The 27,766-nt window shown below is 44.5% G+C and overlaps 2 protein-coding genes and 1 non-coding gene across 3 annotated transcripts; 1 reads left to right on the plus strand and 2 right to left on the minus strand.

Annotated features, from left to right (window-relative positions):
* Nucleotides 1-5,675: 5,675 nt before the first annotated feature.
* On the minus strand, nucleotides 5,676-8,149 carry Rpl37 (ribosomal protein L37). The gene is made up of 4 exons (XM_028875584.2): nucleotides 8,043-8,149; nucleotides 7,287-7,422; nucleotides 6,981-7,065; nucleotides 5,676-5,790 (listed from the first exon to the last, which is right to left on the minus strand). Exons 1-4 carry the CDS (start codon nucleotides 8,043-8,045, stop codon nucleotides 5,721-5,723), a joined length of 294 nt encoding a protein of 97 aa, XP_028731417.1. The 5' UTR covers nucleotides 8,046-8,149; the 3' UTR covers nucleotides 5,676-5,720.
* Nucleotides 5,867-5,946, minus strand: LOC114697371. The gene has a single exon (XR_003735154.1). It is a non-coding gene; the product is annotated as a small nucleolar RNA SNORD72 (small nucleolar RNA).
* Nucleotides 8,150-8,194: 45 nt separating the features above from the next.
* Nucleotides 8,195-27,249, plus strand: Card6 (caspase recruitment domain family member 6). The gene is given in 7 exon segments (XM_028875585.2): nucleotides 8,195-8,510; nucleotides 14,079-14,367; nucleotides 20,407-20,955; nucleotides 24,369-24,839; nucleotides 24,842-26,481; nucleotides 26,566-26,715; nucleotides 26,717-27,249. Coding segments are annotated over 7 exon segments (3,387 nt in total). The 5' UTR covers nucleotides 8,195-8,483; the 3' UTR covers nucleotides 26,978-27,249.
* The last annotated feature ends 517 nt before the right edge of the window (nucleotides 27,250-27,766 follow it).

The raw sequence follows: 27,766 nt of genomic DNA on the forward strand, positions 1-27,766 counted from the left end.
CTGGATTAAAAAACTGTGGCTGGGGAGGTCACAGGATCCAATGAGGAAGAAACTTGTATTGTTTTCCTAGATAGATGTGATATGTCTGTCTAGCTCCCTTCTAAAACGTGTGCTTGTACTCACTGATCACTGTTATTATCAACCTCAACTTAAAACCATAGATGCTGTTGAAAACAAGTGACTTGTGTCTATGGCACAGTGGCCTAATTCTTAGCCATAGGTGGACATCTATAGTCAACCCCCGCCCCAAGGCTCAGGGATCATTGCCAAAGAGGAGGCAAAAAGAATGTAGGAGCTCAAGGAAAGGGTGGTGGTGTGTGAGTTTCCTCCCAGATTGAAATATTCCATCCTGAAGGAAAGCTCTTTAAAGCACAGAGGTAAACAACTTAAAATGTTTCAGAAGTTCCTGAAACTGACAAGAATCACTAGGTCCCCTCCCTGCCAGAGTAAGCAATAAAAGCTGAGAGCCCTTTTCAGAAGAAGCCAAGTTGAAAAGAAGACTGAGACCAGATCAGCTGCCTGGGAGAAGCAGAAACCAGCTGAGCTGCCTGGAAGAGGTTTAGACCAAGTCACCTGGAAAAGACATTCTCTAACCTGTTAATGTTCCTGAGGGTGGTACAGTGTGCTCCAGGTTCCTAGTTTTTGTGAGCTGTCACCTGTTCTGTGGCTGGCCTTGGTGATGCAACTGTCTTTGAGTCATTTCTTCCCCTGTGAGTAGTCCTTAACCCATATTCCTGTAAGATACTTATGTTTAGCTGTATAAGCAGCAGCCACCCCTTTTTAGTGTGGCTACAAATTTTTGCATTTCCACCAGCAATGAATGAGTATTCCAGTTGCTCCTCATGAACATTCACCACTATGATTTTTTGCTTTTAGCTATTCTCATAGCATGTAGTACTATTTCATTGTGGTTTAATGTACACTTTCCTAGTGCCATGTGGCAGTTTGAAAGAGAATGGCCCCCATAGGTTCATGTATTTGAACACTTGGTCTCCACTTGGTAGAACTCTTTAGATGAAGGATTAAGAGGTGTGGTCTTGTTAGAGGAGGTGTGTTACTGGGGGCAGACTTGAGGTTTCAAAGGCCCAGGCCATGCCCAGTTAGCTCTCCTTTTTCCTCCTGCTGTGGCTCAGGATATAAGCACTCAGCTGGTGCTCCAGCTCCATAGCTGCCTGCCTGTTGCCATGCTCCTGGTCATGATGGTCACGGTCTCACCCTCTGAAACTGTCAGACCCAATAAACTCTTCTATAAGTTGCTTTGGTCACAGTGTTTCTTTACAGCAACAGAATAGAAAAGTAACTAAGCCGGCCATGGTGGCACACATCCTGACTAGATGAGTATGGATTTCATCCTGTAAGGCAAGTTTGGTATCAATTTCAATTAATTAAACAAAAGCATTCCAGTACTCCCTGCTAACAGCATCTTTATTTCCAGGGGGAAATGCATACATATATCTTAAACAGTACTTTTTCCATGGTGTAGTTTGCTTTTAAAAGGGCAGTCACACAGTATGCCATCCAAAGACTTGCAATTCTTAATCACTATGCCACGCTATTCTCACAGGGTTCTTTCTCTCAAGAGCCATCTCTAATAGGGCAGCACTTTGAAGGCTTCCTGTTTCCTCTCCTCCCGTGGGGAACCCGCTTCTCCTGAGGGCTACTGCTCTGATTATGCCTTTCCCATTCCCAGATGGCTGATTATAACTGTTTTCCACCGTTCACTCCACGGTTCTGCACCTGAAATACCACTCGCCACCAGGTCTGTTCCTCAGCTTCCTCTTATTAATTGTTCTAACTTGAGAAAACCAGACCTTCTCCTAGACCCTGTACCTCCGCTTGTTTTTAGTAACAAACTTTTAGAAAGGTGGTCTTAGCCACCGAGCCATCTCCTCAGCCCAGTTCTTGGTTTCATATTCAAGGAACTGAAATAAAGGCTCACAGGTTGTGAAAGTAGCAAGGTAACTTTATTCAAGCAAAGCAACAGTACAGATCATGAACCAAGAGTGCAAACAGGCCCTGCAGTGACAGCTCAGTAGGAAGAGCACTTACAGATATGAGGACGTGAGTTTGAATGACTAGTACCCACAATAAAAAACAAGAGAAACGGCCTGGAATGGTGGTTCACACCTTTAATCCCAGCACTAGGAACAGAGACAGGAGATCTCTGAGCTTGAGGCCAGCCTGGTCTACAAAGCAAGCTCCAGGATAGTCAGGACTACATAGGGAGACACCGTCTCATAAAACCAACAGCCAGGCAGCACTCAGCCTGCAACCCTGGTGTTGCAGGGCAGATAAGTCAGCCAGCTTAGCCAAAATGGGCAGTTTCTGGTTTAGTGGAAGACCCTGTTTTAGAATAAGGTGTAGAGCAATAAAGTAACAGTATAGAGAAGGGCTGGTTACTAAGAGGTCGAGTTTGGGTGGTTTTCTACTTGGACAGATTTGTTTTATAAAACCATCTTGCTTCAGTGCAAGATCTTTTCCATAATACATCTGATTTTAACCACTGGCACGCTCAGTTATGCACAGATGATGGTAAACATGGGAGTCTCCCTAAAGCTTCACTTAGGGAGTTTGCCTTATGGCACATAAAACTCAAATTCAGGCCCCATCTGTGTGTAAGTAATATTGATGGCTTTGAGGGAAGAGTCTTACTCCACTGTTCAGAATGGGCTATATGGACAGAATGTGTGCAGTTAAGGGTAAAGTACATTAAGACATGTGTCCATGCATAGCCCAAACCAAGTGGAGTCCCAGGTTGCTAATTACTCAGTTGTCTGCTTCATTGGGATTTTAGTAATCCTCCCAATGACAGGCTTTCGCTTTGTAGTCCTGGCTATCCTGGAACTCAAGAGAAAATCCATCTGCCTGTCTCTACCTCCTGTGTGCTGGGATTTTAGTAAAGTCTTCAGTTTTTTTTTTGTTTTTTTTTTCCAAGACAGGGTTTCTGTGTAGCTTTGCTTCTTTCCTGGAACTCACTCTGTAGCCCAGGCTGGTCTTGAACTCCTGGAGATCTGCCTGCCTCTGCCTCCCGAGTGCTGGGACTAAAGACGTGAGCCACCACTGCCCAGCGAGATTCTTATATATTTAATCCAATCTTAAAAATTATCCTTCTACCTCAACATCTAGTCAAAGTTACTTCAAAGACACGAATGAGAGCTCTGTAATGTCTTCCACAGAACTGGTTTGGTGGAGGTATACAGTTCTCTCTACACTTATTTATGTTAGGATGTAGCCTTCTTGACACAAGCAACCTCATTTATTTTGGTTGTCTGAGAGGACAGTCCAGCAAGGCAAGGAAGATACAAGTACAGCTCAGGGTGGCCCCAGGAGGGGCAGCTGGTCACACTGATCTGCAGAAGCATTGTTAAGTGCTGGTGCTCAGCTCAGCTGGCACTTCTTCTGCACTACAGCTGGCCCACATTAACTTTTGATCAAGACAGAGGTGGCCAAGAGGGAGAATTGGGGCTGGCAAGATAAGAAAAGTGTCACAAAACCATTACTTGGCCTGGCCTTCCTGCCACACATGACAAATAGAAAAAAAGGGTGAGACCTGGGGAAGAGACATTTTCAAGGTCATGTAGCATGCACCAGGCTGAATTTGGTCTCCCACTCGATGTAAGCAGCAGGGCGACCTGGTTTCATGTAGTTCAGAATGGCCTCACTCCCTAGTTCCTCCTGCCTCTATCATCCCAAATAAGACCATGGAACCCTCACCACCCTTATTTACAAACCAAAAAATTTAACACTTTTGCAAAATACTTTAAAAAGTTGATTTCTGTTCAAGTTTATAATACCCGAGCATAGCCAGGTGTAGTGGTTCAAGCCTTTAATACCAGCACTAGAAAGGTAATCAACTCTTTTGAGTTACAGGCCAGCCAAGGCTATCATGAGACCCTGTCCCAGGAAAAAAAAAAAAAGCAAAATGAAAGATAAAATAGCTAGGCATGTTGGCACACATCTGTAACCCCAGACAGTAGTAGCAGGGCCACACAAGTTCAACATTAACCTAGTCTATGAGTTCCAAGCTAGTTCTGGCCAGTTGGATTAGAAACCTTGTATTTAACAACAACACAAATTGGTAAGCACCAGGCCATCTCTTTAGACATTTATCTCTTTGCTCAAAACGCAAGTTTAGTGCCAGATGTGTCCAACCTGAGACTCATAGGCTGCATGGACTCCATAAGCTATGAAAGAAACTCAACATTTGTTACTCAGTGTCACAATTCAAGACTTGTTAGATAACCAGATAGGCTGAAAACCTGATTATACAAACTAGACCTGATAGCGGTGCAGGAAGAACTGAGGCGGCGGCCCACCTGGTCAACAGAATGAGTTCCACAACAGCCAGTCATTAGAGAGAAACTGTCTTGAAAAAACCAACCCAATCCAAATCTAGACTTTAGAAGTGAAACTGAATCTAGGTACACCCTACCCTAAACTCGGCAGTCTTATCATTGCCCATTCTGTGCCTACAGCTTTTTCAAAACCTATTACATATAAGAACCACTACCATGGCAACAAATTCTCCCACAGGCATTAGCTAACAGATGAGCTCACCTTTATGCTTGGTAACACTAGGGCTTTTCTTTAAGAAGCACCACCTACCTTGTGACTTTGCACTAACTTTTCCATCTCTAGATTCACTCAAGTCCAGATTCCCAGCTCAACTCCCATCTGGCTCAATGTCTGATTATCCTAGAACTTACCTATTTTAACCATTAGAAACCATACAATAGGGGCTGGAGAGATGGGTCAGCAGTTAAGAGCACTGACTGCTCTTCCAGAGGACCTGAGTTCAATTCCCAGCAACCACATGGTGGCTCACAACCATCTGTAATGAGATCTGGTGCCCTCTTCTGGCCTGAAGGGACACATGCAGACAGAACACTGCATAAATAATAAATAAATCTTAAAAAAAAAAATAAGCACATACAATAGACCATAATCTTAACAATCCTATAGGCTATTCAAGGTGAAATGTAAATTGTCAAAAGCAGTTTCATGCCCTTGAACCTGGCACCTTTGGAGTAGTCTCATATACCAACCAACACCTAAAATAGCAACTTAAATACAAGTTTTTAAAAAAGTCTCACTGTGTAGCTGTGGCTGGTCTCAAACTCAGATGTGTCCACTTCTAAGTGCTGGGAATAAAGGCAATACCATCTTGCTTGGCTTTATCTAAGTAAATGTTATGTTAAACATCTGAAACTTTAGGATGAATCAAGAGCTCAAAAGCAGAAATGCAGGGATTACAAATACCCCCATCCACGAGGGCTTGGCTCAGGATTTTATGGGTTTTTCAAGTCCCTTACAGATTCTAAGCACCTAACATAGCCTAGACATGGTAGGGATTAAAAATTTAGGCTGCACAGTTCAGCTATTTTACATAACCATTCCAGTAACTCTTTAATGGTTGTCTTCCCTAGCAAGCCTTCTCACTCAGCTCATCACTCATCTACCTCCATGCCCAGGGCCAAGCAAACAGGATGGGTCCTAGGGCAGGTTCAGATTCCCTTTCCCAAGTGAGAATTCACCCAGCCCCCACCCCTATTCAGCCCCACAGGAACTAACCTTAAGTACGAAGGCCTAGTTCTTAGCATGCTACTAAAAGAAACACATTGCAATCACAAACCAAACACTGAACCGACATTAAAACACCTTAGCACACCACACACTGCTTTTGAAACCAGAACATTTATTTTATGACTGACTGAAATTCCTCAAGATGAACTGGATGCTGCAACAGCTGCCCTCTTGGGTTTAGGTGTTGTTCCTTCACGGAATCCATGTCTGTGCCATGGTAAAGACAAGAAAAGTTAATGTAGCAACATCAACACATTACTTTCAATTTCATCAAACCTTAGTAAGCTTATCTCAGTTAGATGCTGAAATCAGTATCGAACTCATATGTTCAGACATTTATTTTTAGAACATCACTGATAAGCTATTATTTTATCCCACTTAAGACACATTAGATTACAATTTACTGACTCAAAAATAAAGGCTCAAGCAATTTTGGGCTCATTTCCCACCGATTTTCACAAGAACCAAGGTATTTATAACAGCTATTCCTTATGCTGTAAAGGGCAGGCCCAAATCTTTCCTCAGTGAGAGAAAACAATGACCTAGCATCACCTTTGAAGCTGCTCACCAAGACGGCTAAATTATGGTTAACTCCTACCTACTCTAGGAACCTCATTTTATGAAGGTGAGTGATCCCAAGCACAGAAAGGTTAAACAGGCTTAAAACAGCCTTAGATTATGAAACATTAGCAAACCACTACACATCAAGCCCACAAAACTGCAATTCTGTAAGTGTAAATACCAACACAAACATTTACAGCCTCACACTGCCTTGTGACCTTCAAAGTTAGGTCCCACCGCAGACTGTATAGTTCAAAGCTGCACATCACCCAAACCCCGCTTTCCTATGGGCAGTCCCCACAGCAGACTGCCCCAAACCCCTTGTTTTAGAACCGCTGGAACAGCAGTGATGGAAGCGGCACAGGTGTACGCCTGCGTCATTTTCAACCTTGGTGGAAACTGACAGGGTTCCTTCTATAGAAGCAACTGCCCAAACTACAGATCCTGAAGAAAAGTCTAAGATGGGGCTGAGAATTCTGTATTTTTACAAAACGCAAAGGCCCAGGCTCCAGGAAAAAATGAATCAAACAAAAAAACAAACAAAAGCCCCTATCTAGGTTGTCATGACTGCTGACTAGAATCCAGAACAGCTTTGAATAGTAAAATCCAAAGTGAAAACTGAACCAAGCAAGTAAGCTGCCTGCCAGACCCCATTCGTAGAACAAGTCTTGACAAGCCTGGGTGTTTCATAGACTTTTAAGGGAAAAACAAAACAAAACAAACAAACAAAAAAAAAAAACAGAAAATAAACCAAAAAAACCAGGCCACAGCATCAAGTCACAGGACAACTCTCATCCCACCCCCGAGAGCCAATGACGTGGAAACAAAAACTGTACCTGAATCTTCGATAGACAATTTTCAGGTGCCTCATCCGCCCAGTCCCGGTAGTGTTTCGTCTCTTAGCCTTCGCACTCCAGTTATCTAATGAAACAAGATGCCAAAGGTTTTTCCAAGCACCCAGTGTCAGCCAATTTCCTCAGAAGCGTCATTTCGATAACTACTTAACCAACAAACTGACCGCCAAAGTTCTGTTATGTACCAAATAACAAAATAATAATAATAAAAAAAAAAAAGCAAAGGGTTCTCTATCACATCCCTACCACGGCTCGAGGCAAAACCAGTCTGAAGATCACCGTACTTACACTTTCTCTTGCGCTTGGCCGGGTAGCCACACTTGCCACAGGTCGACTTCTGAAGGTGGTAGGCCTTGGAGCCGCAGCGGCGGCAAAGCGTGTGCGTCTTGTTGCGACGCTTTCCAAAGGATGACGTCCCTTTCGTCTGCACAAGGAAAAAGCATTAACAGGCAATTTTGAAACCCGACAATCTCTACATGGGCTCTGGCTTTTTCACGGAACACGACTACTGATGCGATGTAGCGACAAGGACACGGGACACAACGGGGCGACAAAGCTTTTTAAGTTCTTCACCCATGGGGGGAAAAAGAAAAACCACTGCAGGTAATTCACACGCTCTAACGCCCCGCTCCGCACGGACGTCAGTGCTTCTACGCGCTCTTTGGTTTTAAGCGTTCCGAGTGAAGACCAAAGAAGGTGCCCGCCTTCGCAGCTCTCCTTCCCAGCTGCAGCTTTGGAAAAAACACCTCCGGCTTCTCGGCGGTCGGAGTCCAACGCCCCCCAAAACCTGCCCTAAGCACCCACCCGGCGTCAACGATGCGCTCGATCCCCCCAAACCCCGGAGACCCGCGGCGGCGCGGGGACCGGAGGCTCGGCCTGCCACAGGGCAGCCCTTCTTCGGGCTCCTGCGAGCCACCGCGCGCCCTTGCCCGGCCCCACCGCTGCCCTTGCCCGGCACCGTGTCACCCACGCGCCGGCAGCAGGCAGGACGGCCCGGGGAGGAAGGATGGAAAGAGATTCACAGAGCCCAGGAACCACACTCACCATCTTGCGGCTGCCGCCGAGGCCAAAGAGACCGGAAGAGGCAGCACTTCCGCTACTTGCCGTGGATAAGCGTCCGCCCGGGGAACTACTTCCGGTAGGCGAGGTGCAGCGCTCTCAAGCCTCCGGCGCAGGGGCGTGGTTGGGCGGGGTGCCAGGGAGCCAATCGCGCGCCAGCGCCTGGAGGGGGCGTGGCTAGCGCGGCCGACTCCACCCTCTTGAGCGCCAGAGGCTCCCCCGGAGGAGGAGGAGGTGTCCAGAGCTGTCTCCGGCCGCTGCAGCTTTTGCAAATTCTTCTGCCTCTGTCCCTGTCCTCTGCAGCGTTTGCATTCCAGTCTGGGCCCACGGCGTGGGTTCCCGTCGCGGGGCTCGAGGGGAGTTGCACATTCTGCGTGACATCGCCCCTGGCCGTGTGTGCAGTGAGCCGCTGGGACTGGGATCCCGATGCGGGAAAGCCAGCCAGCTTCCCAGGTTCGTCTTCATTGGGACGCTCGCTAGCTCTTCCTCCCCGCAAGGGTAGGAACTTAGCCTCTGACTCGGGCAGACTTGTTTTCGTGCAGTAGTAATTCAGAGGCAGATAGTTTGATCCCATACAAGGAATCCCACTCAGAACTTGTTAAATAACAGTTTCCAGTGCGCTGCCATCAGGAAACCGGATCCTTCAGTCTTGAGTACTGTTTGGAGGTCTGCGCTGTAAAAATGGTTCTCTAGATCGTTCTGAAATTAGTAACTCCAGACTTGCTTGATAAACGCTAATGCATCTGTGGCCCGCAACCTCTTCCAGTACAAAACATGAGGAATATATACAAACATTTATGAACAGGGGAAATAATCTCGGCCATATCATCTACGTACTTTCTAAAACAAATGTGAGAATTACTAGTCTTATCACATGCAAAATCTTAGCTAATTGACCACAGAACAAGGTGAACACTAAGGAATTAGAAGGTTTTTTTTTTTTATGTTAAAAATAATACTTAAGTACTAGTTTCTTCTAGGGGTAGGGAGTAGAAATGCAAATACATGGTCATTTCCACTCCGAAGTAGTGGACTGGAAGTGGAGGAGGGAGGAGATAGAGCGAACCTGAGAGAAAGAAAACAAACGTTTAAGTGGTTGAACTGAATAAGTCTCGGGAGACTGTATGGCAAGTTGCTACAAATTTAGTGGCACAAAGCACCGTAGATTTAGTCAATGGGAACAAAGTTTCAGTTATAGGAAATGATTTCTAGTGTACCTACAGATCACAAAGTTGTATTGCATACTTAAAAATCATCTTTTTTTTTTTTTCCCCCTTTTGGTTTTTTGAGACAGGGTTTCTCTGTGTAACCGTCCTGGCTGTCCTGGGCTTTGAAAAATAAGATTTGTGAAGGAGTAGAATGGGGATGAACCACCAAGGAGCCCACCCCTGAGGGAGATGTCAGTGCCTTTAGTAAACCAAGACATACCTAGAACTGAAGACATCAGACAGTGAAATATTTTTTTCTTCACCATAATGTGAGGTAGTTCTTTTTGGTGTGCTGGAAATCTGAAATTTATGCTCCAGAGGCTTAGGAAGTCCATTAGAGTTTCCAGGTTTCTACCCAACAGCTACTTTTAGGTAGGTCAGCAGCAGCTGAGCACTATTTTTTCTTGTTTCCTTTTCATTTTTAAGATAGGGTCAATGGGGGCTGGGGAGAGGGCTCAGAGGTTAAGAACAGCGGATGCTCTTCCAGAGGTCCTGAGTTCAATTCCCAGCAAAGGTCCTGAGTTCAATTCCCAGCAACCACATGGTGGCTCACAACCATCTCTAATGAGATCTGGTGCCCTCTTCTGGCCTGCAGGCATACATGCAGGCAGAACACTGTATACATAACAAATAAATACTAACATTAAAAAAATTTTTTAAAAAGGTAGGGTATGTGTTGCCCAGGCTGGTCTCAAACTTCTGAGGTCAAGTGGTCCTCCTGCCTCAGCCTCCCAGGTGCTGGCAGGCAGTGTAGACACATGCTACCACATCCAGTTAGGCCAGTTTCTGAAACAGAGTGATCTGTTTTGTTTTGTTGACACAAGGTCTCTGTAGCATTGGCTGGCCTGGAACTGGCTATGTAGACCATGCTGGCTGAGAGCTCATAGAGATCTGTATGCTCTGCTTTTGGAGTCATGAAATTAAAGGAGTCTGCCACCATAACCAGCTTCAAATTAAGACTTTTGGCCTAGGTGCTCACTCTCTACCATTTTGCTCTTTGGCAGATATAGAAACCATGTTAAAGCGGGTGGTGGTGGTGCACACCTTTAATCCCAGCATTTGGGAGGCAGAGGCAGGTGGATCTCTGTGAGTTCAAGGACAGCCTGGGCTACAGAGTGAGTTCCAGGAAAGGTGCAAAGCTACACAGAGAAACCCTGTCTCAAAAAACCAAAAATAAATAAATAAATAACCATGTTAATCCTAAATCTTGAATTAAAGATCCTGATAAAAATCAAGTTTTGACCACCAATAATTAGTGGTAGGTCAGTTCCCCCAACTTCCTTTTTAATGAAATTCATGTTGTTGTTTTTTTTTACTGAAAAATATTTTCAGGTAATATTTGATCATGTTTTTCCCTCCCCCAAATTCTTCCCATATTCTCCTCATCTCCCTACCCATTCAACTTTATATTCTTTTTCTCTCTTTATTTAAAAAAGCAAATGACAAATAAACAAGAAACGCAACCCCATCCCCACCAAAAAAAACAAAACAAAACAAAACAAAAAAAACCCACAAACATGAAAATCAAACAGATTGGTAAATCAAAAAATGCCACCTCCTGGGCATGGGGCCTGCTCTGAAGTGTTGATATACCCAGTGTCGCTCCATTGGTGAGAACTGATTTTCCCTCTGCCCGCATTTATCACTTGCAGGTAACTTTTCGGTTACGGTTGGGACCCCATGTCCACTTCTCCCTCTCAGTGCTAGGACCTCCATCTGGCTTGAACCTGAGCAAGTCTTTCATGTGCCACCGCAGCCTCTGGGAGTTCATATGTGCATCAGTCCTGTTGTGTCTGGAAGAGTTTCCTTGGAGTCATCCACCACGTTTAGTACATGCAATCTTTCTACCTCCTCTTCCAGATAGATCCCGGAGCCTTGATAGGAGGGGTTTGAGGAAGACATTCATTTAGGGTGGTGAACTCCAAGGTCCATCATTCTCTGCACATTGTCCAACTGTCTCTGTTCGTTCCCATCTACTGCACGAGGAAGGCTGTGTGATGTGGGCTGAGCAAGGCACTGATCTGTGGCTATAGCAATATGTCATTAGGAGTCGTTTTATTGCTATGCTCCTTTATCAGAATAATAGTAGTAGATTTTCCCGCTAGGTCCATGACCTCTCTGGTTTCAGGTTCTTGGCCACTCAGGCATTGTCAGATATTGGAACCATCTCTTGGAGTGGGCCTTTAAGCCCATCAGAAGGTTGGTTATTCCTATAACATTGGTGCCACTATTACACCGGTATGTCTTTCAGGCCAGTCACTGCTGTAAGTCACAGGCTATGTAGCTGGGTGATGATTGCCTTTCTCCTCTCGTAGTGTGCACAGTGTTTCCAGTGCTGTCAATACTAGTTAGTAGGGGTGAAGCTTCTGCTTGCTCATCACCTTGACTTCTCTATGTTTGATGACGTAAGTGATTTGGGAGGCAGAGGCAGGTGTATCTCTGTGAGTTTGAAGCCATCCTGGTCTACACAGTGAGTTCCCGGACAGCCAGGGCTTCATTAGAGAGACCCTGTCTCAAAAAATTCATTTAAATAGAAAATTATGTTGTGTGTATGAGTGTTTTGCCTGAATGTGTGTATGTACACCACACGCATGCCTGCTGCCAGCAGAGTTCAGAAGAAGGCACTGGAGTTCCTGGAACTGGAGTTATGGTTGGTTGTGAGCCACTATGTGGGTCCTGGGAATCAAACCCGGGTCCTCCGTAGTAGCAATAAGTGCTCTTAATTGTTGAGACATCTCTCCAGCCCTAAAGTATATTAGTGTTTAAAGTACAAAATATAAACCCATTCATAATCTCTTCCTCAGAAGTAGCCAGTATTCAAATTTGGAGTATCTTTTGATTATCTTATAAAAATGTTTGCTATATGTATGTATATGTGCATATACATATGCTATGCACATACTTTTTTTTTTCTGAGACAGGATCTCACTATACTACTCTGGCTGACCTAGAACTTGGTATGTAGACCAGACTGGCCTCCGACCAGAGATCCCTCTGTCTCTGCCTTCCTAGTGTTGAGGTTAGAGGCATGTGGCATCATGCCCAGCTTACATACTGTTTTTTTTTTTTTTTTTTCTGTCTGCTTATTTTTGAGACAGGGTCACAGTATATAGCCCTGAATATCCTGGAGCTCTCTATGTAGACCACATTGGCCTCGAATGCACAGAAATCTGTCTGCCTCTGCCTCCCAGTGCTGGGATTGAAGGTGTACAATACCATGCCCAGCTTGTTTCTTTTCTTTTTCTTTTTTTTTTTTTTAAAAAATGGGATCTATAACTTGCTATTTTCCAAAATATTATAATGTGAGTATTATGATTTATCAAGTTCTACTTTATCCTTTTTAACAATCTAGTAGGAAGCTGGAGAGACAGTGTAGCAGTTAAGAACACTGGCTGCCCTTCCAGGGAACCAGGATTCAATTCCCAGCACACACATGACGTCTTACAGCTCAATAGTTCTTTGGTGGACTAGGGTGTGGTGGAACATTCTTTTAATGTCAGCACTCAATCTCTGTGAGTTCAAGGCTAGCCTGGTCTACAGAGTGAATTCTAGGACATCCAAGGCTGCTACATAGAGAAACTCTGTTTCAAAAAGACTCTGTTTCAAATATATATATTTGGTATTTTACTGTTATCATTTATTTCATAGAGCCCTAACTTATGGAAATGTAGGTTATTTTTTATTTTATGCTATTATACTTTTGGAATTTTTATATGTACATTTTTGGCATGTATCTAATATTTCCTTTAAAAATTTTTTAGATTTATTTTAATTTTGTTACATATTTGAGTTCTTGCTTGAATGTATATATGTGCACCATGTGTGCTGTATGCCTGGTGCCCATGGAGGTCAGAAGAGGGAGTTATATCCTTTAGAACTAGCTTAATGGATGGTTCGGAGCCACATCTCGTGACTGCTGAGAACTGAACCCCAGTCAGGCCTTCTATAAGAGTAACAAGTGTTCTTTACTGCTAAGCCATCTCTCCAGACCCTGAATTTCCAAGGTGGGATTGCTGGATTGAAAGTTACTCATTTTAAATCTTTATCTAACTCTATTATTTACCTGCATATTGAAGACTGCTCTCAATCAATTACATTTATATCATCACAGTATAGTGCCCTGGGCAGGATAGCCCAATTTGAAGTTCAAGGGAAGCTTCCTGGGGCAGGTCCCCAGCCTCCCTTCATCTTTTGTCTTGTTTTATTGAGAGAGGGTCTTTCTGTGTGGTCCTGGACGCCTAGAACACACAGTGTGGACTAAGCTACCTTGAAATTGCAACAATTTTGATTCTCCTGCCCCTGCCTTCCAAATGCTAGGATTAGAGGTGTGTGCAACCATTTGTGGCGTGTGTCCCACTGCCTAGTATTAAAATGAAACTTAGTCTTGTGATCAAAGAGCAAAGAGTAGAGAGGGTTAGGGGTGTGGATGAGTAGTGGAACATCTTTAGACCTGGGTTCTGCACTACACACACACACACACACACAGAGAGAGAGAGACAGAGAGAAAGACAGAAGAGAGAGAGACAACAGAGAGAGAGAGAGAGAGCAGATAAAGGACCAGCAACAGGAAATCAAGGACAGAGCACCGGGCTGACTCACCTCCTGTGTTTGTTCCTCTCTGCCCTCTCAGACAATAGGTATTCTTGACATATTGTATCTTTGCCAAGTAGAATTCCTCCCCCTGCCCCCCCCCCCGCCCTCTCTCTCCCTCTCTATTTTTCTTTCTCTCTTTTCTTTCTCCCCCCCCCCTCCCCCCTTTGAACTTACATCTCTTTACTTGCCAGAATGACTTACTCCATTTCCTGGTTTTTAGGAAGCGATGGCTACCGAGAGGGCTTCCTCAGAAATCATAGAAAAACAAAGAACAAAGTTGCTTCATGTCCTCCAGCAAGACCCTGATTCTATCCTGGACACGCTAGCCTCTCGGAGACTGATTTCTGAGGACGAGTATGAGATGCTAGAGGAAGTTCCAGATCCCCTGAAGAAAAGTCGCAAGCTGTTAATCGTGGTGCAGAAGAAGGGCGAGGAGAGCTGTCGATGTTTCCTCCAGTGTTTGTCTATTGCGTCTCCAGAGGCGGCCACCGTTCTGGGCTTAAATTACCGTAAGTTGATTTTTTTTTTTTTTTAAATTTTGAAGGAAAGCGGGAGGAAGCAGATTTTCTAGAAAAGAAAAAGAATTGTTGTCCGTTGTTTGGCTTTGACATCCTGAGGCGATTCTTACTGATATGTGAAACAGGAAGTGTAGTTTTTAAAGCAGGGAACGATGGAGCTCATTGATTTAGGAGACTGGTAATTGCTGATCAGACTGTCCCAGCTTTATCTGTGTCGCCATCAGATGCGACCTTCAGATGCCATTGTCAGATGCTCGTTGTCCCCCAGGGACTTGGAAAGAGCACACAGTTAAAGGAAAGGCACCTTCTGGGGCTTTCCTTCTCATGTAAATAACTTCAAGTTTAACATCTCCAAAGACCTCGGGCAGGGCCTTGGGAGAGCCACTCTGAAAGCACAGGGGAACCACTTTTAATAAGCCGGCCGGGGGACCAGCAGCTGCCTGTTCTCTATGTAAGAATACTGGCAGAGCTGTAGTGTCTCCATTTGATGGGTAAAGGGCTTAAGGTCTTGAAATGAATACTCTATAAAATATGGTCCTTTTTCTTTCTTAAAAAAAATCACTTTATTCTAACTAAGTCACAAATAAAACACAGCTCGTTTAAGGAAGACACTCAAAAAGTCATCCAGTCCCAAATGTATGCATCGCAGTGAACCTCTATACAGTTAGAGTGACTGTTCTGAAGCCACAGAACGTCACTTAAGATTTTATTCTTTCTCTCTCTCTCTTTCTCTCTCTCTCCCTCCCTCCCTCCCTCCCTCCTTCCTTCCTTCCTTCTTTTCTTTTCTTCCTTCAAGACAGTTTCTCTGTGTAGCCCCGGCTGTCCTGGAACTTGCTCTGTAGACCAGGCTGGCTTCGAAGTCATGGAGATTCACTGCCCCTGCTTCCTGAGTGCTGGGATTAAAGGTGTGCACTACCACTGCCCAGCTGTTCTCCCACTTTGAATTACATTTTTATTCACTCATTCACATAAAAAGAAAAAAAAAAGAAACTAAGATGGAGTTCAAACTCATGGGAAAAAGGAGGGTTTTTTTCATATACTATAGTTTTGACCACATTTTCCCCTACTCTAATCCCTCCAGAAAAAAATATTGTTGACAAAATTTTTTCAATAAAAAGTATCTTTATCTCTTCTTTCATGACTCATGTCCTTTTGCCTGCATTCTGTTTTTCTTTGTCACCTAATGCTATCTTCTCTTGGTCTTCTTTTAAAATTTATACTATATTCACACTTATACCTGTATATATATATACATATATATATGGTATAAGTGTATATATATACACTTGTATATATATACACATGTGTATATATATACACTATATATACATGTATATATACACTATATACATATATATACATGTATATATATATACACACACACACGTATACATTATAAGCTAGAATCTGGATATAAGGGAGAACATGAAAATTGCAAACAGAATGGCCATACGACCCGGCTGGTCTCCTCCTGGTGTTGGAGCCCACTGAGGTTTCCCAGTGGCTTCACCCAGTCGGACTTCATAAGAGGATGATTGGGCCACAGGCCTGGGTACCAGGAGTTTGGAAGGGTCTACATTTGGCTGTACCTAGCAAGGGGGAGGTCTTATGCCCCGACCCTTGGCATTGTTATAAGAATCCCTTTTGAATAAAATTCTGGGCCAGTGGATAAGGATCCAGACCCACCTGAGGCTATCCTGTGTTTCTGTTTCTCTCCCCTCTTTATTTCTACCCATCTCTTATTCCTCATTCCTCAAGAGTCTCTGGGATAAATAAATGTGGGAGCTGGTCTCCCACATCCTGGGATGTATATCCAGAGGACTCCATATTATATCACATCGTGTTTATTGCTGCGCTATCTATGATAGCAGGGATATGGAACCGGCCTAAATGTCCACCAACAGATGAATAGATAATGAAAATGAGGTTCTTTGTGGAATATTATTCAGCTGTCAAGAAAAATAAAATGATGACATTTTCAGGAATATGTATGGATCTGGGAAGTGTAATATTAAATAAGTGTATAATCCAGACTCAGAAAGAAAAACCACATGTTAATATGTATTGTTTTTAATTAACACAGCTATTGGGTGGGACCCATACAGTGGAATTAAGTATGGTATTTTGTTATATGTAAACGCTGTATCAGATAGCATGGTTGTTGGCATATCTCTTTTCCTTAAACACTTACTGTGTGTGTCAAAATCCTTCCTACCAGAGCTGAGGAGATTGGCTCACTTGGTAAAACGCTTCCTGTGCGAGCTTGCAGATCAGAGTTCAGATTCCCAGTATGCACCTAGAGAGCTGCCTGTGGTAACATGTGCCCATGTTCCCAGTGTGGGAAAGTAGAGACAGATAGACAGAGTCTCTGGAGCTTGCTGGCCAGCTAGGCTCGCCAGTGAGGAGGATAGCCCAACTCCAACCTCTGGGCTCCACAGGCATGTGCCCCTGCACCAACAAGTGTGCTCAGAAACCCATGGATGTTTGCTGCACACACAGTCTGTTGGTTCTCTTTATAACTGTGGCTGCCTTTTAAGCAATGGCTGTCGTACTCAGCAACTGCAACTCCGCTGCTGTGGGAATCCAGCTCCGATCTGTCCAAGGCTTCTTGGGGGAAGAGAGAGGAAACGAGAAAGTACTAGATAGGAATATAGGGAGAGACGACAAGAAAGACCGAGACACAGGGTGGCTTCGGAAGGGCCCTGGATCAATACACAGCTGCCTCGAGATTTATTCTAATGGGCTTTTTTTTGTTTTTTTGAGACAGGGTTTCTCTGTGTAGTTTTGGTGTCTGTCCTGGATCTCACGCTGTAGACCACGCTGACCTCAAACTCACAGAGACCCTCCTGGTTCTGCCTCCCAAGTGCTGGGGTTAAAGGTGTGCGCCACCCCGGCCCAGCTCTAATGGGCTTTTTATATACTGCCAAGGGGAGAGGCAAAAGACTTCCCCCTTTCAAAATCAAAGTGTAGCTCCTTCCAAACACCTGGTAACCACACCCATGGCCAAATCATCCCATTATGCAGCCCTGCTGGGTAAAGCAAGCTCAGATTCTCTGTTCTTGAGTAAGGTCTTAGTAGGGAGCCTCTGTGGGTCCCCACATGCTGCTACCAGTAGCAGTTTGGCCTCAAGGGCCACAGCCTGAGGGATTTTTGTTCTCTCAGCCACCGACTCTTTCAAAATTAGGAAGGGAACTTATCTAAATTCCTGTCACTCTAAAGAACTCAAGATTCAAAGGTTGTAGCCGGGCGGTGGTGGCGCACGCCTTTAATCCCAGCACTCGGGAGGCAGAGCCAGGTGGATCTCTGTGAGTTCGAGGCCAGCCTGGGCTACCAAGTGAGTCCCAGGAAAGGTGCAAAGCTACACAGAGAAACCCTGTCTTGAAAAAACCAAAAAAAAAAAAAAAAAAAAAAAAAAAAAAAAAAAAAAAAAAAAGATTCAAAGGTTGAGGGAGAATTCTGCTCACTCATAGAGGCTGAATAGCAAGTAGTTCACCTCCTCTCCTTGCTTGTGTCTCCCAAAAAGCCGGGCGCCCTTCTCCCGGCCCCACTTAAAAGCCTTCTCCACCTGGTTTCTCCTACCTAGTTGCTGACTCAGCCTCCTGACTGCAGGTGAATTTTATATATTAAATTAAAACAAATATAACATGTCTTTGCATCATTAAACAAATGTTCCAGAGCATAAACAAAGGAACACACCTTAAAATAATATTCGGCCACGCAGTCTTCTATACTAGTTATTTAAAAGTATGCACAAATATTATTAGATGATTAAAAAAAACAGTATATTATATATCTATATCTATATATATACATATATATATAAAAATATATATCCATCCACAGGAATCAAAATCAGTGTACATAGATAGCACTGTGCCTTTGTTTACGGAGTCACTGTTCACAATAGCCAGTTTACAGAATCAGCCTATTTGTCCATCAGTGGATGCCTGAATAAAGAAAACATGCCATATAAAGACAGTGGCGTATAATTCAGCACGAGAATGAAAGTGAGGCATGTTAATTTACGTCTACAATCCTTGCAGAGGCAGGAGATAGGAGGACCAAGAATTACAGGACCAGCCTAGGCTACATAGCAAGTTCCAGGCTGGCCAGGGCTACAGAGTGAGACCCTATCTCAAAATTAAGCTAACAGATAAACAAAAGAAAACAATGAAATCATGTTTGTAGGAAAGGCAGATAGAGCCGGATCTATTTACATTATTACATGTAATAATGATCATATTACATTAAATCAGAGCCAAAAGACAAACGTCACATGTTTTCTCTCATATGTGGAATTTACATTTCTATATATGCATATTAAAGATATATGATAAGAAAGCAGGAGAGAGCATCTGTTGGGATTAGAAAGAGTAGCTGGAGGATGAGGAAGGATGAGAGGAAAGTATTGGGCGAGTATAACCAAAGTATGATTGTGTGTGTGTGTGTGTGTGTGTGAGAGAGAGAGAGAGAGAGAGAGAGAGAGAGAGAGAGAGAGAGAGAGAGAGAGAGAAAGAAAGAGAGAATATGTCACTATTAATTTTATGATTAGTAGGAACTAATACAAATTTATAGTGTCTTAAAAATGACATGTTACAAAAGATAGTAATAATTAGTGATGTGTGGGAGGAAGCTAGTCCAGTGTATTGTTTAGCAATTCATGAAACGACCACTAGAGGGAGATGCGGCTCTTCTTTTTAAGTGATCTAAAAAATGACCCAAGATGCTAGGGCCTTAGAATAAAACAGTGTATGTATGTTCATGATCCTTAGTGTAGGACAAATCTTCTAGTTTCCTTTCCAGTTGCTGTACTCTGACGACAGCAATGTATGTGGAGTTACTTGAGTTTGTAATTCCAGCTTACAGCTCATAGTGTGGAGAAGTCGCAGAGGCAGAGGCTTGAGAGAGCTAGTCCCATCATTTCAACAGTCAGGAGCAGAGACAAAAGAACGCGTGCATACTTGCTTATTTGCGTGCTTGTGCTCAGCTTTATTTCTAGACTCTTCCACAGTTCAGGACTCCCTGCTTAGGGATTATCACCACCGCAGCGGCTAGGGTGGGTCTACCTGCATCAGTTAATTTAAAACAATCCTCCATAGCCACGCCCAAAGGCCAACCCAGTGTAGAAAACTCCTCACTTGAGATTCTCTTCCCTGGTGACTCTTTTTTTTTTTTTTTTCCCTGGAGCTGAGGACGGAACCCAGGGCCTTGCGCTTGCTAGGCAAGTGCTCTACCACTGAGCTAAATCCCCAACCCTTTTTTGGGGGGGGGGGGGACGGGTCCGAAACAGGGTTTCTCTGTGTAGCTTTGCGCCTTTCCTGGAACTCGCTTTGTAGACCAGATTGGCCTTGAACTCACAGAGATCCGCTGCCTCTGCCTCCCCGAGTGCTGGGATTAAAGGCGTGAGCCACCACCGCCCGGCTTCCCCGGTGATTCTAAGTTGTGTTGACAACTAAGACTAACCTTCACAAGCCTCATATGCCTGGAAAAATAGCTTTCACTATTTCTAGAATACACTATTCCAGTACAGTAATCAGCTCATTCATTAGGAGTTACTGGGATTTCCTTAGCAGTGGCCCAAAGAAATCTGAGTGTGGGTCACATTAAGTGTATAATTAATACAATTATTAATTAATCACATTAATATGGATTAATATAACTAATTCATAACAAATACATTTCTTTTTACTTATTTACCATGTGAACCTGCTCTCAGAGGCAACAGTTGATTTGATTTTTCTCTGATAATCAACTGGTTATTAGATTAGGCACCATAGGCATTCGGTCTTCTACTGAAATAAAGGAGACTGTATTCCTGTAGCCTCAGCTAGTTGGGGAAGCTGAGGAATGAACATATTTCAGCTCAAGTGTTTGGGCCAGCCCAGGCAACATAGACAACTTTTGTCTGAAAGAAAGGAAGGGAAAAAGAAATAAAATGAACGAGTGATGCTTTGAGGACATGAGACTCAAGTTAATTTAAAATTCTTCCTTTGGAAAAACAGAGGCAATAATGGAATCCTTTCTTTTCAGAAGTCCCACACCAGGGGACTGATGCGTCCAGGTCTGCGGAGGTGAGCAGGGATCCCGCAGACCCCTTTTCCCTTGGGAGGAAAACCCCGGGGAATGACGAGATTTCAGTGCTCTCTGAAGAGAAAGAATGTGTCGATTGGGAGACGCCTGAGTTTTTCAGGTACAAGGAAAGTAAAGAGAGAGAAACTTCAAGATCCTTCAGGGAGAAGGAGGAGGGGCGTGGCGCATCACAAGTCCTGGCGTCGCATTCGGTTGGAAGAGTTGAATACGAAGATCCAACGAGTATCACATACTTAAGTGACGGAGAAAGATACGAGGAGCCAGACGATTCTCTGTACTTAGCAGAAGGGGAGTATCCAGAGTCTGTAGGGTACCCCGGAGATGTCGAGGTCATTGTGGAGGAAGGGGCCTCCGATGACCTGCAGTGCTTTGCATATGATGAAGAGGACCGTGAGTATGAAGAAACCGTGGAGTTTTCTAATGAAGAAAGTAGTTGTGAAAGTTCAGAAAACAGCATTTCATTGGAAGAGGAGGAGAAAAGCACTGAAGGTATGGAGACGGTGTGTGTAATTAATTAGCTTCTCAATAGACCAAGCAGGTGCCGTGACGTACTGCAGAGGAGGCGATACAGCTAATCAATTAATCGGAAATACGGCGTTTCTCTAACATGGATTTTCTCCAGGGAGGGATATTGAGCATGGAGTTCCCAGGTCTGGTGAAGTGGGAGACTTTGCAGGAGAAAGATACAGTGTCCGAGGGAAATAGGTTTGAGGACCTCCTCTGGCTAGCAAAATCTGTGAATACTCAAACCATTTATTTTGTCCAAGTCCATAGTACTAGGCATAAACACCTTCCTGTGTAGTGGACTTCACATCCATAACACAGAGTCTTCTGATGTCCAGGGTAGTTATCATGTACCTGAGGATTACTTTGAGTTTCTGATTCCCCCTGCCTCCACCTCTAAAACTGTAGGATTACAGGCATGATCCACCACACATGGTTTTCTTTGGTGCTAGAGATGGAACCCCTGTGCATGCCAGTCAAGCATCCTACCACCTAATCTGTATCGCGAATTCTAATTGGTCTTAATAATAAAAAGCTGGAGTCAGGGCCTGGAGAGATGGCTCAGAGGTTAAGAGCACTGACTGCTCTTCCAGAGGTCCTGAGTTCAATTCCCAGCACCCACATGATGGCTCACAACCATCTGTAATGAGATCTGGCACCCTCTTCCGTATACATAATAAATAAATAAATCTTAAAAAAAAACAAACCCAAAAACCTGGAGTCAGATATGGGGTAAATGCTGAAAGATCAGAGAAGTAAGGAGCAGCCAAATCACCTCTTATCTCCACAAGACTGAAAAAGGGCCAACTTCCTCTCTCCACTTGTCTTATATTCCTCTCTCCGCCGAGTCATATCACTTGCTGTCGTCTGTACAGACTTCCAGACCTCTATGGTTAACTAATGGCTAGCTCTACCCTCTGATCTTCAGGCAAACTTTGTTAGAGCACAAACAAAACATTACCCCTAATCTACATCCCCAGCCACTGGCCATTGACTTTAGACATTGCTTTCTGTTTTTTCGATTAAAGCACCTTCATTTTAGTGGCTTCATAACCAGAAAGAAATTGGGTTTTGCAATTTTTAGTTTTAACCATTGAAGTGGAGATCATCAGTAGAGGAACTTATGGAGCATAGTTAAGGTCTCAGGATGTCTGGATCCAGTCCATAGATCACTATCCTGACGAAGAGATATTTACGTGTGCAAACTTTTTTTTGAGTACTGGAAGTATAGATTTGTTAAAAAATGAAAGTAGAGTAGTGAACCAACTCTTGATTGTTGTCCTTTGACTGTAAGGCACACACACACACACACACACACACACAACACTAAAAGTTTTGTACTAAAAGTACAAAAGTTTTTGATCTGAGAGTAAAAATATAGAAGAGACTCCGTAGAACAGGAGTCAGCTCTTCCAAAAATGTAGCTCAAGAGCCTTTTCTTTTGAGACAAGGTCTTGTGTATCTCAGGCTTTCCTCAAACTTACTAAGTAGCCAAGAATGACTTTGAACTTCAGATACTTCTGCTTCTACCTCCCAAGTACTGGGATTATAGGCCTATTCTATCACTCCTATTTTTTTTTGTTTGGTTGTTTTTTTATTTTTTATTTTTCAGTGCCTGTGGATGAAAGACATGGATGGCTTCATAATCTCTAGATGAGCATTGTACCAACTAAGCGGTACCCCAAGAGCAAGTCTTATACCTTACATTATGTAGGGCATGGTGCTACATGTCTCTAAATCCCTGCATTTGGGAGGTAGAGACAGGATGATCAAAGCCATCCTGGGCTACCTGTGAAACCCTGTCTCACACACCTGCACCAAACTCTTTGTACCAAAAAAACAAAATAGATGAAACATCATGTCCTAGCTTGCCATCTGTCAAGAGTAAAACCTGCTTTGATTTTTCCTCTACAAGTGCTATTTCTAGTATCTAGAAAAGTACTGTAGAAATGGGAGATAAGGAAAAATAGAGACAGCATGTATTTTTCCTTTAAAGCAGAACAAAGATAGACTTATTGAGGGAAAGTGAAGAAAATGCCCAAGAATATAAGGGGTTCCAAAGGAGGAATACCCAGTATGTAAGTTCTGAGAAACTGTTTAGTTATATTTTATTTTGTGTGCATGGCATGCGTGTATAGGTCAGAGTACAGCCTGTGGGAGTTGGTTCTTACCTCCTATTATGTGAGCCCAGTGGATGAAACTCGAGTTGTCAAGCTTACTATTATGTGTAGGGTAAAAAGTTGAAAGAGCTCACTTCTGGGTTTTGAAAAACACACCAATCCTCAGTCTCAAAAAACCCACCAATCCCTGAGCTCAAAATCCCACCAATCCCCACCGTGGAAATCTCCACCGTGGAAAACTCCACCCCCAAGAGACCCTATATAAGCCTGCCTCCCACTCAGTTCTCGGCAGCTTCTCACAGAGCAGAGGCAGCCACCCTCTGTGTCTTTCCCAATAAATCCCAATAAAGGTTTGTTGTGTGGTGTAACTTTGTGGTACTCCTTGGCTCCCAACTGTCAGGATATTTTTCCCTTCAGAGCTGCAACACTTGCATGGAGGAAACTGGTTCCCCTTAGAGCTGTAACACTTTTATCCCCTCAGCTGCATCACTTGTACTGGGGAAACCTTTCTCTTCAGAGCTATAACACACCTTTTCCCACTGAGAAAACGCCCCCATAAAATTTGTCAGTAGTCATATTTTGGGGGGCATTTTCTTGATTAATGAGTGATGTGTGAGAGTTCAGCCCACTCTGGGCAGTGCCACCCTGAGACAGGTGGTCTTGAGTTGTGTAAGAAAGCAGGCGGAGGGCCGGAGAGATGGCCCAGTGGTTAAGAGCACTGGCTGCTTTTCCAGAGGTCCTGAGTTCAATTCCCAGCATCTGCATGGTGGCTCACAACCATCTGTAATGAGATCTGGTGCCCTCTTCTGGCCTGCAGGCATACATAAATAAATAAATTAATTAAAAAAAGAAAAGAAAAGAAAGAAAGAAAGAAAGAAAGAAAGAAAGAAAAGAAAGAAAGAAAGCAGGCTGAACAAGCCATGGAAAGCAAGCTTGTAAGTCCTCTATGACCTTGCTTCAATTCCTGCCTTGAATTCATGTCTTGAAGTTCTTTTTATGATAGACTGTGATTGGGACATGTAACCTGAAAACCCCTTTCCCCTCCAAGGTGCTTTTGGTCACTGTCTTTATTACAGCAACAGAAAACAGACGGAGACACATACAATGCCAGATTAGTATGCATGCCTCTCAGAAGGAAAACAGGGCAGGAAGGGAGACCAAACGAGACTTTCATTTTGTATGGTTTCAAAGCGTGGCAGTGAAATTGTCAATTCCATACTCTTCAGGGAAGGAAAGGGATTCTGAACAAGGCAATAATGACTACTCTCTGCTTCACAGAAAGAAAAAGAGTATTTCAACATGTCCTGTCCTGTTTGAACATGGATAGAAGCAGGAAGCTTCTCCCTGATTTTGTGAAGCAGTTTTCCATGGATCGAGGAAGTGAGTGGACACCCAAGACTCCAGGAGACTTAGCTTGGAATTTCCTGATGAAAGTTCAGGCATTAGACTTGACAGCCAGGGATTTTATCCTTCGGCACAAGATGGTGGATGAAGAGAGCGAAGAGGAATTGCTGACTGAAGTAGAGAATTTAGCAATTGAAGACATACAAACTATCCATCCCCTTGATGTCCTTTGTGCCTGCATGCTTTGTTCGCACAGCTCTTTGCAACGCGAAGTCATGTCAAACATGTACCAATGCCGGTTCGCTCTCCCCCTGCTGTTGCCAGATGCGGAAAACAACAAGAGCATCTTAATGCTGGGGGCCATGAAAGACTTAGTGCGGCACCCGATGCAGCCCTCGGGAGGACCCCCAGGGAAACAGAAGCATTTCTGAGTCTCATGAAGGTGCCTGTCATCTCTTTCGTGCGACTCGGACCCTGTAGCTTCTCCAAGTCCAGCATCCTCAACGCGCTGCTCAGCTCCCCCCAACAGAAACCACACAAAATCTTTGTCCATCAGGATCTGTCTTTTCTTGTGCTTCCTCCGCAAATTTCTGGCGGCCTGGTGGAGGTCACGTGGTGTTTCCCTGACAACAAGGAGCTAAAGGAATGTCCTCATGTTTTCCAAAAGCCCGTGGCTGTGGCCAACCTCCGTGGGGATCTGGAAAGCTTTTGGACGCAGTTTGGTTTTCTGGTGGAGGTTTCCTCGGCCGTGTTCTTCTTCACTGACTACCTTGGGGAGAGGGAGTGGGACCTGCTCATGTTTTTAGGAGAAGATGCCATTGAGAGATGCTACTTTGTCCTCGGTCCCCAGGCCAAGGAGAGTGAGGAGGCTCAGATGTTCCAGAGGATCCTGAGTCTGAAGCCGTCACAGCTGCTGTTTGGGGAAGTGGAGGAAGCTGGGGATAGAAGGAAGACAATGGAGGCCCTTCGGGCTGCCCTCCAGGAAGTAATGTCCTCTTCACTCAGATGTGTGTCCCTAGAAGATATGGCCTCCCTGGCCAGGGAGTTGGGGATTCAGGTGGACCAAGACTTGGAAATTACCCGAGATACTCATGTTTCCCCCAGAACAGCTGAAGGTGAGAACCAACAAACACATCAGACAAAAAGCCCATCTGAAAGCCGAGCCCAGGTACTAATCACAGAGCCCGGGGCCCAATGTGAGAACAGCCAGAATGCTCGGAATCTGCAGCAGACTCCAGTATTCATGCCTCATCCAGTAGACCCGTGGCCCCTGCCTACTACGCTTGGAAGTAATTTTTACCATGCTTCCTTGAAAGGCCCCTGGGTTCCGAGCTCCCGCTTTGGGTCACAACAGAGAGCTAAGTGGTTCTGTTGTTGGCCCCATCAGAACACAAGGGTTCACAGCAGAGGTAAAAGCTTTGGTATTCAGTACTTCCAACCCTGGACATTTTATTCAGGGGAAGGATTCATGAAATATTCAGGGACTCCTCGGGGGTATCATTTGAGTGGAAAATTTGGGAGGTCACAAAGACAGACTTCTCATGTACGGACCCATCCTGAGAGCCTACAGGAAGCAAGAACTTTTCCAAGGTCTGGGACAGTGGCCTCTCATGTAGGTCACTCACATTCTCCAGGTCCACAAGCAACAAAAGCAGCCGGGAAGCCACAGCCTGTGAAAGCCTGTGCCCAGGGGATGCAGCTGACTGAAGCAACTGGAACATCTATGAGGACAACATCTCATATTAAGTATCCTCACCCTCCATCCTGTCAGCCAGAAGGAGCCAGTCAAGAACGAAAAATACCTGTTTCTCACCAAGGATCTCAACGAGTAATAAAGGGAAGGCCTTCAGAGCCAGCTTTCCAGCCAGGGTCTCAATCCACATCTGGGAGTAAACTTTCATCTACTTCCCAGTTCAACTCCCATCAACCCCAGTTCCAGGCCAAACACTTTGAGCCCATTCAACCTTCTCAGAAAAAAACCCTTCATCTCCAGCCTTCCCAGGCTAAACCCACTCATCCCCAGCCCTCCCAGGCTAACCCCCCACATTCCCAACCCTCCAGCTAAACCCCCTCATCCCCAACCCTCCCAAGCAAAACCCACTCATCCCCACCCTCCCAGCTAACCCCCTCATCCCAACCCTCCCAAGCAAAACCCACTCATCCCCAACCCTCCCAAGCAAAACCCACTCATCCCCAACCCTCCCAAGCTAAACATCCTCATCCCCAACCTTCCCAAACTAAACCCACTCATCCCCAACCTTCCCAAGCTAAACCCACTCATCCCCAGCCCTCCCAAGCAAAGCCCTCCTCATCCAGATCTACTCAGTTCACGCCACATAGACCCCATCAGTCCCAATCTAAGCCTAAATCTACTCAACATTCATCATCGCAGACCAAACCTTCCCAGGCCAAGGCCTACTACCCAAGAGCAGGGAAACGTTAAAGAACATACCCCAGAGACCCATGAGGTATGTTCTTTACGTATTCTGTTCCTCTCATATAACAGTCTGAAGAAGAGTTTTGGTGAAAGACTGATAAAATGAGCAAAACAGAAAAAAATTATGCCAAGTCTAAGTGCATAGTGAAGTATCTAAATGTGGAAAATGTGAAAGTAGTTAAGAGTAGGATCTGATTGGGCAAGGTGGCACACACTTGTAATCCTAGCACTCTTGAGGCAGAAGCAATCAGATCTCTGAGGCTAACTACATAACAACATAGAAAGTTCTAGATCAGCTGGGCGCTGGTGGCACATGCCTTTAATATCAGCACTTGGGAGGCAGAGCCAGGTGGATCTCTGTGAGTTCAAGGCCAGCCTGGGCTACAGATTGAGTTCCAGGAAAGGCACAAAACTACACAGAGAAATCCTGTCTTGAAAAAACAAAACAAACAAACAAACAAAGTTCTAGATCAGTCAGAGTACATAATGAGATCCTGTCTGAAAAAGAGAGAGAGAGAGAGGCGGGTGGCAGTGCCACACACCTTTAATCCCAGCACTCGGTAGGCAGAGCCAGGTGGATCTCTGTGAGTTCAAGGCCAGCCTGGTCTAAAGAGCAAAATCCAGGACAGGCACAAAAACTATTGCATAGAGAAACCCTGTCTTGAACCCCACCCCCAAAACAAAAGAGAGGGAGCAGGACTGCTGTGGATATTGCTTTGTATAAATAAAATGCTGATTGGCCAGTAGCCAGGCAGGAAGTATAGGCAGGACAAGCAGAGAAGAGAATTCTGGGAAGTGGAAGGCTGAGGCAGAAAGACACTGCCAGCCGCTGCCATGAAAAGATGTTAAGGTACCAGTAAGCCACAAGCCACATGGCAACTTATAGATTAATAGA

This window comes from Peromyscus leucopus, chromosome 11, assembly GCF_004664715.2.
Source record: "Peromyscus leucopus breed LL Stock chromosome 11, UCI_PerLeu_2.1, whole genome shotgun sequence".
Lineage (NCBI taxonomy): Eukaryota > Metazoa > Chordata > Mammalia > Rodentia > Cricetidae > Peromyscus > Peromyscus leucopus.

Bases quoted from the DNA above. Each gene is read 5' to 3' on its own strand.
- Rpl37 (XM_028875584.2), bottom strand. The intron at 7,066-7,286 runs GTAAGTACGGTG...TTGTTTCATTAG, and splicing joins GGCCAAGCGCAAGAGAAAGT to ATAACTGGAGTGCGAAGGCT. The intron at 5,791-6,980 runs GTACAGTTTTTG...ACCATGGCACAG, and splicing joins ATTGTCTATCGAAGATTCAG to ACATGGATTCCGTGAAGGAA.